Source organism: Eriocheir sinensis, chromosome 26 (assembly GCF_024679095.1).
Source record: "Eriocheir sinensis breed Jianghai 21 chromosome 26, ASM2467909v1, whole genome shotgun sequence".
NCBI classification, from domain to species: Eukaryota; Metazoa; Arthropoda; class Malacostraca; order Decapoda; family Varunidae; genus Eriocheir; species Eriocheir sinensis.
The window spans coordinates 936,552-951,461 of record NC_066534.1 but is presented as its reverse complement, the minus strand read 5'-3'; the positions used below and the strand labels follow the sequence as shown (position 1 = coordinate 951,461).

The 14,910-nt window shown below is 41.2% G+C and overlaps 2 protein-coding genes across 2 annotated transcripts in view; both read left to right on the top strand.

The window, feature by feature from the left end:
- LOC127003667 (uncharacterized) overlaps positions 1-14,910 on the top strand; it is an 84,197-nt gene that overhangs the window by 32,672 nt on the left and 36,615 nt on the right. The gene's annotated exons all lie outside the window — the stretch shown is intronic.
- LOC127003879 (histone-lysine N-methyltransferase SETD1B-like) overlaps positions 1-14,910 on the top strand; it is a 45,615-nt gene that overhangs the window by 5,634 nt on the left and 25,071 nt on the right. The window contains exon 2 of the mRNA XM_050870985.1: positions 14,468-14,602. Coding sequence (XP_050726942.1) covers positions 14,493-14,602 — 110 coding nt within the window. The 5' untranslated portion in view covers positions 14,468-14,492. The remainder of the gene's footprint in view (positions 1-14,467; positions 14,603-14,910) is intronic.

Genomic DNA, 14,910 nt, shown 5'->3' with positions numbered 1-14,910 from the left:
TTGCCGCTTTTGTTGCCAAAGTTTCAGTGTTCCTTGCTGTTTTGTACTGCTCACGGTTTCCATCGGTTTTGTTCCCCCTGTACCTCATCCACATGTCTTTTTTTCTCTTAAGTATTCTCTCCAGTGCAGCATTCACCCACTTGGGCCTGGTTGACTGTTGTTTTTCCTCTGGGTAGGGACACATATTTTCACAACCCTTCCGTAGTGTTTTCTGAACGTCTCCCATTTCTGGCTCGCAGATTTGTCCTTCATCTGATCATCCCAGTTTATCTCCCGAAACAAGTCTCTCATCTTCTCATTATCTGCTTTATAAAAGTTAAGTTTCCATGTACAGTCCTCTTGCTCCCTTGGTCTTGAACCTGCGGTGATATTGAAACACAGGACGGCATGCTTACTCAATCCTAGTGGTGCAAGGTACTTTATTTCACTGATTTCGTTTGCTGTCTTGGTAAACACAAGGTTGTCTGGATGGATGGTCTGTGTCCCTTAAATGTGTCCATTCCTCTATGTTCTGTGTCTAAAAGTTATCGTTCGCCGCTTCCAAGAAGTTCGTCGCTTGTCCCGCACCCTGAGTACCCTCCATAACTCTGTTCTCCTCCCAGTTAATATTTCCATAGTTAAAGTCTCCACAAACTAATATTTGACTATTTACAGAATAAACGTCACTTAACCTTATGAGATCACAAAGGAGATCATTGTTTTCTGCTGTTGAAGGAGATCTATAGATAGCTCCCAGTACTAAGGTTTTGCCCTCCTTGCTTTTTAACTCCCACCAAACTGGTTCTTGAGCATTGTGGTCAACAAGACTGGTTACTGAACTTAAATCTATGGGCAGGTATTTTTTCACTAGTATTGCCACCCCTCCTCCCGGGGCATTCTGTACAGCTCTGTCCTTCCTTACGACCATGTACTGGTCTGTATTGAAAAGTGTAGGATTCAGCACCTCACTATTGCACTTTGTCTCCGTAAGAAAAATAATATCTGGGTCCTCTTCACTTAACAATACCTGTAACTCTGCAGTCTTGTTGGCCAGTCCGTCAAGATTGGTATATATACACTTGAATGCTTGGTGTGGGGCTTCTGGAGGTTTACCTGTATTTTCTCTGAGGAAACGTCTTCCGGGTGCGGTATTCCTTTGCTACCCGTATCACCTGTCTTTTCTCATGGTCCACAATCCACTTGTATGCCTCGTCCCTCTCATCTCTGTTCTTTTCCAGTGCCTCGTCTATGAGTTTTTTCCTCTCTTCTCTCTCCCTCTTGGTCCTGTCCCTGAAGATACTGACTGATCTTCCTTATTTCCTGGTCTTCACTTTCATTCAGATGTCTTGTTACTTGCTACTTTACCAACTATGTCTGCCGACTCAAATCTCACTCTCAGGGGTCTTGGGTCCGTGGCATAGTTGCGATTTTCCTTCCCCCCGTGAAGCCTTGTCATGTCAGTGATCTTGTAGTGTGACTCGTCCACCTTCATGTGCCTGGAGAATACCTGGGTCACGTATTCAAGGTCCCCAGCCTTCCCTACCTCCATGTCCTCTGTACCTGGCTCAGGAATTCCTATCATTATTAGGTTCATTGATCAGTACGCCTTGTCCTTCTCCTCCTCCAGTGCAACCTTCACCTCTGCCTGTACCTGATCACTTTGTGTGTTTCCCGGTTGTTGCATTTCACCTCCACTTTGCAGCACAGTCTGCACTTCCTCTTTCACTTCGTCCTTTAACTTCTCTTTCTTACTTTCCCTTGCCTTTGACACCTCACTCACTGCCTTGATCATTTCCTTCTCAGTATCACGCTTCCCTTCCCTCTCATGGACAATCAACTTATTTTCCAATTCCTCAATCCTCTTTGTGTTGTTGTCCACTTGATCTTTCAGAGGGCCTACAATGCTTATAAAGTGTTCAGCTATCTGTTCACAGTTCCTCACAGTGCAGTAGAACTTTGCACACTTTCCCATCTTATTCCATACACGAGCCTCCTCCACCGTGAGTCCCTCACACTTATAGTGACCCCAGAAACCACAGCAGTCACAACATATTCCCTCATCCACGTTCTCTTGACAGTGTCCACATGTGTCGGCTTTCTTCTTCCCTTTGTTTACAGTTCTGCTGGACGCCATGTTTGAACTAGAGTCCGCTACCTTCATAGTTTAACACTCTTATATCTCACACTAGGCACTTAAGACTTGGCTGACAGGCCTTACCTGATGTTCCCCACTATCTTATACTTAGGTAAGCAGAAGAATGAAGAATGCAGGGCTAGCAGAGTAGTCTGGCAGGGGAAGGCAAGGAGGAGCGTGTGTGTGTGTGTGTGTGTGTGTGTGTGTGTGAGGGTGAGTTGTCCCGTGGTGGTGGCCACGTCCGTCCCCTGTGGCAGTGACCTGTCCCGGTGTGTGTGTATGTGTGTGTGTGTGTGTGAGGGTGAGTTGTCCTGTGGTGGTGGCCACGTCCGTCCCCTGTGGCAGTGACCTGCCCCGGTGTGTGTGTGTGTGTGTGTGAGGGTGAGTTGTCCTGTGGTGGTGGCCATGTCTGTCCCCTGTGGCAGTGACCTGCCCCGGTGTGTGTGTGTGTGTGAGGTGAGTTGTCCCGTGGTGGTGGCCACGTCCGTCCCCTGTGGCAGTGACCTGCCCCGGTGTGTGTGTGTGTGTGTGTGTGTGTGTGTATTTACCTAGTTGTAATTTTACAGGCCTGGGCTTACGCTGGTGTGGTCCCGTCTCCGTATCTATAATTATCCAACTTTTCCTTGAAGCTCTGCACACTCTTCGCCGATACTATTTCTTCACTTAGTCTGTTCCAAAGCTCTATATTTCTTTGTGGGAAGCTGTATTTCTTTATGTCTCTTGAGCATCTTCCCTTCCTCAACTCTTTACTATGTCCTCTAGTATTCCTGCTGGAAGGTTCCTCTCTTAGTAGCAATTTCTCGATATCTACTCCTTCCATTTTACTCAATAGCCTATATATTTGTATTAGGTCTCCTCTTTCTCTTCTTTGTTCTAGTGTTGGCAAGTCCATTTCCTTTAGTCTCTCTTCATATGTCAGTCCCTCCAGTTCTGGAACCATTTTTGTTGCCATCCTCTGTATTCTTTCTAGTTTTTTTATGTGTTTCTTCATATGTGGAGACCACACTGTTTCTGCGTATTCTAGTTTAGGTCTGATCATAGTAGTTATTAATTTTTTCATCATTTCTTTGTCCATGTAGTGGATTGCTATGCCTATATTTCTCACCATGTTATATGTATCACCGAAGATCCCATTTATATGACTTTCTGGCTGCATATAATCTTGCATTATTACTCCCAGGTCTCTCTCTTCATTTACTTTCTTTAATATTTCACCATCTCCCATTGTATATGTCCATTTTGGTCTTTCTGCACTTTTTCCCATTTTCATAACATGACATTTCTTCACGTTGAATTTCATCTCCCATTTCTAACTCCATTTCCAAATCTTGTCTAGGTCTTCTTGCAGCTCTTTGCAGTCTTCACTGTTTCTTATATGTCTTTGCAGTTTAGCATCATCTGCGAACAGGCTCATGTAGCTGTTTATTCCCTCTGGCATATCATTAATATAGACTAGAAAGAGTACTGGTGCTAAAACCGACCCCTGGGGCACTCCACTTTCCACCGTTCCCCATTCCAATCTAGTGTCCTTAACCACGGTTCTCATCTCTCTTCCTCTTAAGTAGCTTTCCATCCAGCACTTCATTTTCCCTCTCAATCCTCCTTTATTTTCTAGTTTCCACATCAGTCTTGAATGTGGAACTTTGTCAAATGCCTTCATTAAGTCCAGGTAAATGCAATCCACCCATCCGTCTCTTTCCTGTAATTTGTCTGTCACTCTTGAGTAAAAGCTCAGCAAGTTTGTCACACATGAGCGGCCTTTCCTAAACCCATATTGATTGTTTGTGATTAGATTATGTTCTTCTAGAAATCTCATCCATTGTTCTTTTATTAATTTCTCACATATTTTACATACTGCGCTGCTCAGAGACACTGGTCTGTAATTTAGGGGTTCTTCCTTATTTCCACTTTTGTATATAGGTACCACTTCTGCCCTCTTCCACTCCCTAGGCACTGTGCCAGTTTTTATTGAGCACCTAATGATGTCATATATCAGGTCGACTAACTCATCTCTGCAGTCTCTAAGTATAAAACCTGAAACTCCATCCGGTCCCACGGCCTTCCCTTCCTCCAGTTCCCCCAGTAGTTTTTTTTATCTCCTCTTTATCTATTTTGACCTCTTCCATATATACATCTAAGTTGTTTTCTTCTGGTTCATTTGGTAAACACTTGCTGGAATTTTTTGTTAAGTAATTCCGCCCTGCTTTTGGAATCCTCGATCTCTACATTCTCTTCAGTCAGTCTTTCAATTGTTTCTCTTGATTTAATTTATCCATTTATAAATCTATAAGATAGTTTAGGTTGTTCTTTACACTTTTCCACAATGTCCTTTTCGTATCGTTTCTCATCTTCCTTTCTCACTTTCACGTACTCATTTCTCGCTGCCTTAAAGTCTTCTCTGTTTCTTTGATTTTTGTTTCTTTTTAATCTTGACCACGCTTTGTCTCTCTTTTCTTTTGCCTTTGCACATCTTGCATCAAACCAGTCCTTTTTAGCCCTCTCCCTCAGTCTGTATTTTGGTACGAACTTCCTAACACCTGTGTCGTACGCCTTCATGAAAATATCATACTTTTCTTGAACTTTGCTTGTACTCATTAACTCTTTCCAATCCATTTCACCAAAAAACTTCTTGAGGTTTTCCACCCCTGCCTTCCTATAGTTTAATCTATCGCTTCTATAAGTCTCGTCTTGTTCCCTTCCTCCCTTACTCCCTTACTACTACTACTACTCCCCTACTACTACTACTACTCCCTTACTACTACTACTACTACTCCCTTACTACTACTACTCCCTTACTACTACTACTACTACTACTACTACTCCCTTACTACTACTTCTACTCCCTTACTACTACTACTACTCCCTTACTACTACTACTACTCCCTTACTACTACTACTACTCCCTTACTACTACTACTATTCCTTTACTACTACTACTACTATTACCTCACTACTACTATTATTACATCACTACTACTACTATTACCTAACTTCTACAACTATTACCTCACTACTACTATTACCACTTTAATACTATTACTACTTTACTTTAGTCTCCATGCCACTACCGTATTATTTCAACTCACACACCACCGGGCGCAGCTAGAATGCTGCACTTCATATTTATTATTATAATATAGATTTTTTTTTTTTTTTTTTTTTTTAATCCCAAAGTAAATTAGTTTCCATGACCCACCTATATGACACATTGTTTGATGCCAATACTCACCCACACACTGAGGACACTAATGACATAGCTCTTGAAATCATTAATCATCTCCATGGACACACTGATATTAACGCTGTTTCAAACTATTTTGATCTTGATGCATACAACAAATTATCTAACCATAACTCAAATAAATTAAATATTGTACATATAAATTCCAGATCCTTCCCAAAGAACATTGACAACATTATAGCCTTCCTTAATACCCTTTCCACTACCCCAGATATCCTGGCAATCACTGAGACCTGGCTAAATACTAATAACAAACACATTTATCAGCTTCCTGGGTATCACTCTTATCACCTCGTCAGGACCAACCGAGCACAAGGTGGAGTCACCATTTTTATTTCAAATAATATACAGTCAGAACAATTACAAGATCTATCACTAACTAATGATAATATTGAAATCAATACTGTTAAGATTACCGCAGACTCACTTTCATTCATACTTTGTGCAATATACAGACCTCACAGTAAACATGAATTTGTGGAAGAATTTACAAACACCTTATGTACATTACTACAAAATAACACTGTAACGAACAAAAAAATAATTCTTATAGGTGATTTAAATATAAATTTGCTGGAACATACTACCCATACCCCAACTAACAATTTTCTTGCAACCCTCCAAACAATGAATTTCTTCCCACACATTTCAAGACCAACACGTTTTCCAGACAGCTTCTATCTAGGTGAACCGTCTCTACTTGATCATATTTTTACAAATTTTTTCAACACTTTCTCATCTGGTATAATCCATTACCCAATATCGGACCATCTACCAATTTTCCTTAATGTTAAAGTTCCCTCTAAATCTTAGAATCTGCATAAAATTGAGTTTAGGTAATAAATCAAACAAATAAACAAGAATTTGCTCAAAAATCAATATGATCAATTGGAATGCTCTCCTTAATGAGCACGATGTCAATGACAACTGTAAAATTTTCTTAGACAATATTAAAAAAGCTTTTAGTGATTGTTTTCCACTTAAATCTAAATTAATAACTGAAAAAAGATTAAACAATCCCTGGATATCGCAGGCAGTACTAAACTCTATAAGGACAAAAAATTATCTATTTAAGGACTATAAAATTGGTGCTGTCACTGAGGCTCAATACAAACAATACCGTAACATCCTAAATAATACTATAAGACAAGCTAAAAAATCTTACTATATGGCTCAATTCACTAATTTTAAAAATAACACCCGTAAAATATGGCGAACAATCCACCAACTTTCTAATCATGACCATAAGAAGAGTTCCACAAATAACATAATCTATAATGGTAAAAAACTCTCTGAACCTTTACAAATTGCACAAGCTTTTAATGAATTTTACACAAATGTTGCGCCTAAAATAGATCACAGTCTACCACCTTCCACCACAGACCCTCTCAGCTTTCTTCAAGGTGACTTTCCTCATTCAATGACAATTCCTATAATTATCCCCCAAGATGTAATTACTGTAATTAATTCCCTTAAAAACAAAAAGTGCAATGTGCATGAAATCCCAGTATCTGTATTAAAAACCAGCAAAAACCAACTTGCAATACCCTTGTCCATACTCTTTAATAATTCTATCAATAATGGTAAATTTCCTCAACTCCTAAAACATGCAACTGTTGTCCCCATCCATAAGAAAGGTCCCAAAGATGAACTAAGTAATTATAGACCAATATCCTTACTAAATGTTTTTTCTAAGATCTTTGAAAAAGTAATGAAAAAATTCCTCATAAATTTTCTTGAAACTAAAAACATACTTAATCCAAGTCAGTTTGGTTTTCGTCGTGGTCTAAACACTTTTGATGCCTTGAGAACCTATTCAGAAGAAATCTATAACACTTTAGATAATAAACAGTCATTATTAAGCATCTTTGTTGACTTCACCAAAGCTTTTGACACAGTCAGACACGATATATTATTACGTAAGTTGTATTACTATGGAATTAGAGGTATTATTCATGACTGGTTTCAGGATTACTTGTCCCACAGAACTCAATCAACCAAATTCCACACTTGTCTATCTGCATCTCTACCTATTCAATACGGTGTTCCACAGGGCAGTGTCTTGGGTCCAATCCTGTTTCTCTTATATATAAATGATATTACTTACATATTTACAAACCTTAAAACAATCCTTTTCGCAGATGACTCAACCTTAAATATTACTGGTGAAAATCCTACTGACATGATACATATAGCAAATACTGACCTACAAACCTTTCATAAATGGTGTCTGAGTAATAGATTAACAGTGAACTTAAACAAAACATTTTATATGCTGTTTACTAATAAGTCACCATCAATGCTTCCGTCCCTATTTTTTTCCCAAGACATTATAAGCAGAACTAATAAACATACATTATTAGGAATAACGTATGATGATACCATGACCTTTAAGCATCACGTAACAAACCAAATCCTTAAATTATCCAGGCTAGTATCTCTGTTATATCAAATTAAAGAATTAATGCCCATTGATGTTTTGAAAATGTTATATACCGCACATGTCTTACCACACTTGTATTACTGTACGCCTATCTGGTGCAACACCTACCCCACACCTGTTACCTCTGTTTAGACTTCAAAAGAAAATAATAAGAATTATTACAAACAGTGACTACTTTGCCCACACACAACCTCTCTTTAAAGAAACAAATTCCTTAAAACTTTTTGACATAAATAAGCTACAAATTGGTATTTACATGTATAAAAAGATCAAAAGTGAAACCTCCGTGTCCTTACAGCCACAACATACTTATTTCACCCGTACTCATGAAAATTTACGTACACCTGCCCATAATTTAACACTTTTTCAACACTCACTTTCTTATTCAGGACCTAAAACCTGGAATTCTATTCCTAATAATATTAAAGCTCTAAATTCAATACATTCCTTTAAAAAACAATTTAAAAAGCATATTCTTCTCAATTATAATTATTAAGTCCATGTATCATCTGTCAGAGTGTGTCCTCAGCTTAATCAGTTATTACCTTATACTATTATTATTGTATTAATAATATTACTACTTACATTATCAGTTACAGTACTACCATATTATTTTTATAAATCAATTACAATTTTTGTACTAATGATATTGTGTTAATATTATCACTTTAATTATTATTTACACTACTATTACTATTTTATAATTATCACAATGTTAATCATTATATATATATATATATATATATATATATATATATATATATATATATATATATATATATATATATATATATATATATATATATATATATATATATATATATATATATATATATATATATATATATATATATATATATATATATATGTATATGTGTATATGTGTGTATATATGTGTATATATGTATGTGTGTATATATATGTATATATGTATATATGTGTATATATATATTTTTTTTTCTTTTCTTATTGCACTATTGATTAAGTCCGGCACCTAATTTTCCAGTACTGCCCAAAAAGCATACAGCTTTAAATGGGCTCCCTGCACTAGTAAATTATTGTAAATACATAATTGTATAAAAAGGGATAATAAAATGTTTCAAATGTTTCAATGTTTCCTCCATTTCCATCTCTATGAGCACGTGATCACTTTTTCCCAGGGGGCAATCATACCTCAATTCATCCTTCACGTGAATTTCTCTTGTCAACACCAAATCCAGTCTTGCCAGTTCATCGTCTCTTCTATATCTAGTGCTTTCCTTCACCCTTTGTATCATCAAATTTTCCATCATTAAATTTAAGAATCTGTTCCCCCATGCCACATCACTACCATTGCTCTCAAACCTCTCCCAGTCAACCTCTTTGCAATTGAAATCACCAACTAGTATTACTCCCTTGTTTGCCTTAAGTAATCTCTTCAAACTCTGCATGGTGTCATCAATCATGTTTTCATAATCTTCTTTACTCCATGATGTAGTTTTTGGTGGTACATATGTTACTTCAATCGTCATCCTTTCTCTATTCCTGTTTTCCAAGCTTACACTCACTATCTCTGCTTTTCCTTCGCCATATTCTATTGATTTTACTAATAACTCTTTCTTTATCATTATCACCACTCCTCCGCCTTTGCCCATTCTATCCTTCCTCCACACATTGTATCTTCCATCTAACTCAATTTGGATGTTTTCTTTTAGTTTAGTTTCAGTTAGGCAAACTATCCCTCTCTTTTAGATAATCTTGCAGCTCTATTTTACTAGAGATCAACCCATCTACATTTGTGTACATTATTCTCATTCCCCTCTCTGTATCTTTCTTATCTAGTTTTCGCTCCCTTTCTCTTCTCCCTTATGAACCATTTTTTGATTCACTCCCCCGAAATTCTCCAAAAAATATTTCTTTTTCTTCCTCAGATCTTGCGTTATTTTTTACTTTTGTCTCTGCCAGTAATTCATTCCATTTCTTCCTTTCTTGTGTGTGTGTGTGTGTGTGTGTGTGTGTGTGTGAGTTGTTCCGTAGTGGTGGCCATGTCCGTCCCTTGCGGCAGTGACCTGCCCCGGTGTGTGTGTGTGTGTGTGTGTGTGAGTTGTTCCGTAGTGGTGGCCATGTCCGTCCCTTGCGGCAGTGACCTGCCCCGGTGTGTGTGTGTGTGTCTGTGTGTGTGTGTGAGTTGTCCCGTGGTGGTGGCCATGTCCATCCCTTGCGGCAGTGACCTGCCCCGGTGTGTGTGTGTGTGTCTGTGTGTGTGTGTGAGTTGTCCCGTGGTGGTGGCCATGTCCGTCCCTTGCGGCAGTGACCTGCCCCGGTGTGTGTGTGTGTGTGTGTGTGTGAGTTGTCCCGTGGTGGTGGCCATGTCCGTCCCTTGCGGCAGTGACCTGCCCCGGTGTGTGTGTGTGTGTGTGTGTGTGTGTGTGTGTGTGTGTGTCTGTGTGTGTATGTGAGTTGTCCCGTGGTGGTGGCCATGTCCGTCCCTTGCGGCAGTGACCTGCCCCGGTGTGTGTGTGTGAGTTGTCCCGTGGTGGTGGCCATGTCCGTCCCTTGCGGCAGTGACCTGCCCCGGTGTGTGTGTGTGTGTGTGTGTCTGTGTGTGTGTGTGAGTTGTCCCGTGGTGGTGGCCATGTCCGTCCCTTGCGGCAGTGACCTGCCCCGGTGTGTGTGTGTGTGTGTGTGTGTGTGTGTGTGTCTGTGAGTGTGAGGGGGCCCAGCTTTTTCAGACTTTAGCTCATTCAGCTCAGGCTGATTCGGACACTTCGTGGCTCATTCAGCCCTTACTACCAGTGGCTCATTCAGCCCTTACTACCAGTGGCTCATTCAGCCCTTACTACCAGTGGCTCATTCAGCCCTTACTACCAGTGGCTCATTCAGCCCTTACTACCAGTGGCTCATTCAGCCCTTACTACCAGTGGCTCATTCAGCCCTTACTACCAGTGGCTCATTCAGCCCTTACTACCAGTGGCTCATTCAACCCTTACTACCAGTGGCTCATTCAGCCCTTACTACCAGTGGCTCATTCAACCCTTACTACCAGTGGCTCATTCAGCCCTTACTACCAGTGGCTCATTCAGCCCTTACTACCAGTGGCTCATTCAGCCCTTACTACCAGTGGCTCATTCAGCCCTTACTACCAGTGGCTCATTCAGCCCTTACTACCAGTGGCTCATTCAGCCCTTACTACCAGTGGCTCATTCAGCCCTTACTACCAGTGGCTCATTCAGCCCTTACTACCAGTGGCTCATTCAGCCCTTACTACCAGTGGCTCATTCAGCCCTTACTACCAGTGGCTCATTCAGCCCTTACTACCAGTGGCTCATTCAGCCCTTACTACCAGTGGCTCATTCAGCCCTTACTACCAGTGGCTCATTCAGCCCTTACTACCAGTGGCTCATTCAGCCCTTACTACCAGTGGCTCATTCAACCCTTACTACCAGTGGCTCATTCAGCCCTTACTACCAGTGGCTCATTCAACCTTACTACCAGTGGCTCATTCAGCCCTTACTACCAGTGGCTCATTCAACCTTACTACCAGTGGCTCATTCAGCCCTTACTACCAGTGGCTCATTCAACCCTTACTACCAGTGGCTCATTCAGCCCTTACTACCAGTGGCTCATTCACCCCTTACTACCAGTGGCTCATTCACCCCTTACTACCAGTGGCTCATTCAGCCCTTACTACCAGTGGCTCATTCAACCCTTACTACCAGTGGCTCATTCAACCCTTACTACCAGTGGCTCATTCAGCCCTTACTACCAGTGGCTCATTCAGCCCTTACTACCAGTGGCTCATTCAGCCCTTACTACCAGTGGCTCATTCAACCCTTACTACCAGTGGCTCATTCAGCCCTTACTACCAGTGGCTCATTCAACCCTTACTACCAGTGGCTCATTCAGCCCTTACTACCAGTGGCTCATTCAACCCTTACTACCAGTGGCTCATTCAGCCCTACTACCAGTGGCTCATTCAACCCTTACTACCAGTGGCTCATTCAACCCTTACTACCAGTGGCTCATTCAGCCCTTACTACCAGTGGCTCATTCAGCCCTTACTACCAGTGGCTGATTCAACCCTTACTACCAGTGGCTCATTCAGCCCTTACTACCAGTGGCTCATTCAGCCCTTACTACCAGTGGCTCATTCAGCCCTTACTACCAGTGGCTCATTCAACCCTTACTACCAGTGGCTCATTCAGCCCTTACTACCAGTGGCTCATTCAACCCTTACTACCAGTGGCTCATTCAGCCCTTACTACCAGTGGCTCATTCAACCCTTACTACCAGTGGCTCATTCAACCCTTACTACCAGTGGCTGATTCGGATCCTTCACCTTTAGGATGTGTGTGTGTATATATATATATATATATATATATATATATATATATATATATATATATATATATATATATATATATATATTCTACTCATGTTCTTCCTTATACTGTCCAAATCCCTTATGCAAGAGTTAACCAGCATCTCCATTCTTTCATCCCCTTCACTGGTAAACTCTGGAACAGTCATCCTTCGTCTGTATTTCCTCCTGCCTATGACTTGACCTCTTTCAAGAAGAGTGTATCAGGACACCTCTCCACCCAAAATTGACCTCTCCTTTGGCTACTCTTTACTTTTTACCATTGTGGGAGCGGCAAGTAGCAGGCCCCTTGAGCCGCATCCTTTGACGTAAAAAAAAATTATATATATAGTAAACCCTCCGGTATCTGGGTTAATAGAGCCACACCAGGATATGGGAAAAACCTGGATATGGTGTAGGTTAAGTCTACAGACCCGAAAACCCAACTTTCGCCTTCCGCATTTAATATATCATGGGCACAAATGAAACTACTTAAGATCACGCCCGTAAGCCCACGACAGCCTTCCACGCCCGCACATACGTATGTATATGAAACGAGTGCAGGGACGATATGTTATAGCCGTAATAAAGAAAAATATGTTACGGGTTAGGCTACATTTCAGCCGCGCCGCCGCCACCCCGCCCCGCTCGCCCTGAGAATATATATCCTTATTATCTCACAAACGGAGCTACTTAAGCTCACGTCCGTATACGCCCACGTCAGCCCTTTACGCTTGCGCACACGTGGATATATGAAACGAGTGCAGGAAGGATGTATTATAGCCGTGAAAACAAAAATATGTTACAGGTTACTTAAAACTGCCCGCCTTGCTCCGCCGCCCCGAGAATGTTTTACCTTGTTTTCTGCAATATTACATTATCTATGCTAATGCCAGTGTAGGCAAGCCTTTTCCTATCCACAGTGAATGCGTGGGTGTTGTGGCGTCTATTGCAAACGATAATTAGTGACTTAACGTAAGAAAAATTGTCGGGGCGTTGCGGGGCTCTCGTCAGCACCCGCCATGGCCCCAAGGACCTGGGTGTTAAGATTCGCTCTTAACGGGGTAATTGACGCTTGTACTCCTGACATATATAAATACAGTCGTCCCTCAAATAGTACAGTTTTGGTTTTATACGGATTGTCATGGAAGAATTTTTTAGGATTTTTAAATTTCCTGCTCGTCGCACCAAGTAGCCATGGCGTGAGTGGCAACACTGTTGTACCAAAACACCTGCTGAAAGCACCACAAAGCGTTTGAGAAAGTGTGCACCTTGCAGAAGGATTCAGATTAAGGAGAAGTTACGTTTTTGGATGAGTTACGTTGTGGTAGGGAGAGCAGCACACCATGTGAATGAGAGCAGTGTTCATCGCTGTGTCTATCATATGTTGTGTAAAAGAAATTCTTGCCGCAGTAACTGCCAGTGCTGCAAGAGTGCTGCAGGAGTGGAGATAAAGGCCGTCCTTTTACTAAGCCTCGTCGTTGCTATGGTAACGGCGTCACACTCACAGCAAAATGGCGTACGCTGATCTTCCTGATGCAATGGAAGCACTTATGTGTTGGTTTGGGCCGCCACAGCACAGAGGCGTTCCACCTCTCAAAGCCGGGAGCGGAGCGGACGTGCCAAGTTGGCAACTCATGCTGCCACGTCACGCGTTTGAGAGCACTCAGGACGTACCGAGAGTCCCAATTCCCTCTCTCAAATGCAGCCCAGGAGTGTTTCTAAGGGGGGCACTAATTTTATACGGATTTTCGAATATTATGGGGGTCCTGGGTCCCTAACACCCGTACTATTTGAGGGACGACTGTATATGTGTGTGTGTGTGTGTATATATATGTATATATATATATATATATATATATATATATATATATATATATATATATATATATATATATATATATATATATATATATATATCGGCGCCATGGTAAGCGCCACACACAGGCAAAGCAATGCCTGGAGAAGGTAATGCCTGATTTATAGGTATCGGTAGTCAAACTTTTTGATACTCGAACAGCCATTTGGAACGAATTAAGTTCGAGTATTGAGTCTCCACTGTGTGTGTGTGTATATATAGATATAGATAGATATAGATAGAGAGAGAGAGAGAGAGAGAGAGAGAGAGAGAGAGAGAGAGAGAGAGATATGTAACCCCTGTCTTTCCACATTTCTCTGATGAGGCCACAGTCTGCTGCTGTTTTCACACTAGTTTTGATCTCCACACTTTCCTAAGGTTCTCCAAGAAGCTTATAATTATTTTTTTTTATCTCGCTCCCACCTCTGATGTAGAGCCACTAAGTCATCCTCTGCCTTATTCCTTTTCTGCAGGCCAGCACACAGGAACAGCTGCCTGATGAAGGACGCCACTGAATTTGTGCCGATGGAAGTGAAGGAAGAGCCAATGGACCAGCAGGGGTCATCCAGCCACTTCCCTTCCTCCTCAGCAGGGGTGGATGGGGTCAGGTGAGCAGGCTTGTCTGACCCTTCATTTACCAGATGTTGGATTTATTGGACAAATTCAATGTGTTGCCGAGTCTTCCCTGTTTACGTTTATTTTCATGCAGTTCAAATGGTGCTCTAGTCTCTCTTAATAGATTAACCCGGTGGTGGTGGTAGCAGCGGGGATCATGTTTCTTAATGGTCCCTCCAAGTGAGAAAAAATCGCCCCTCACACAAACCATTTCATAATATATATCAAAGCATTTGTGATCAGATTATGTATCATCTATTTTGGGGGTTTGTATCATGGCACAAATTTGGCCCGTCGCTGC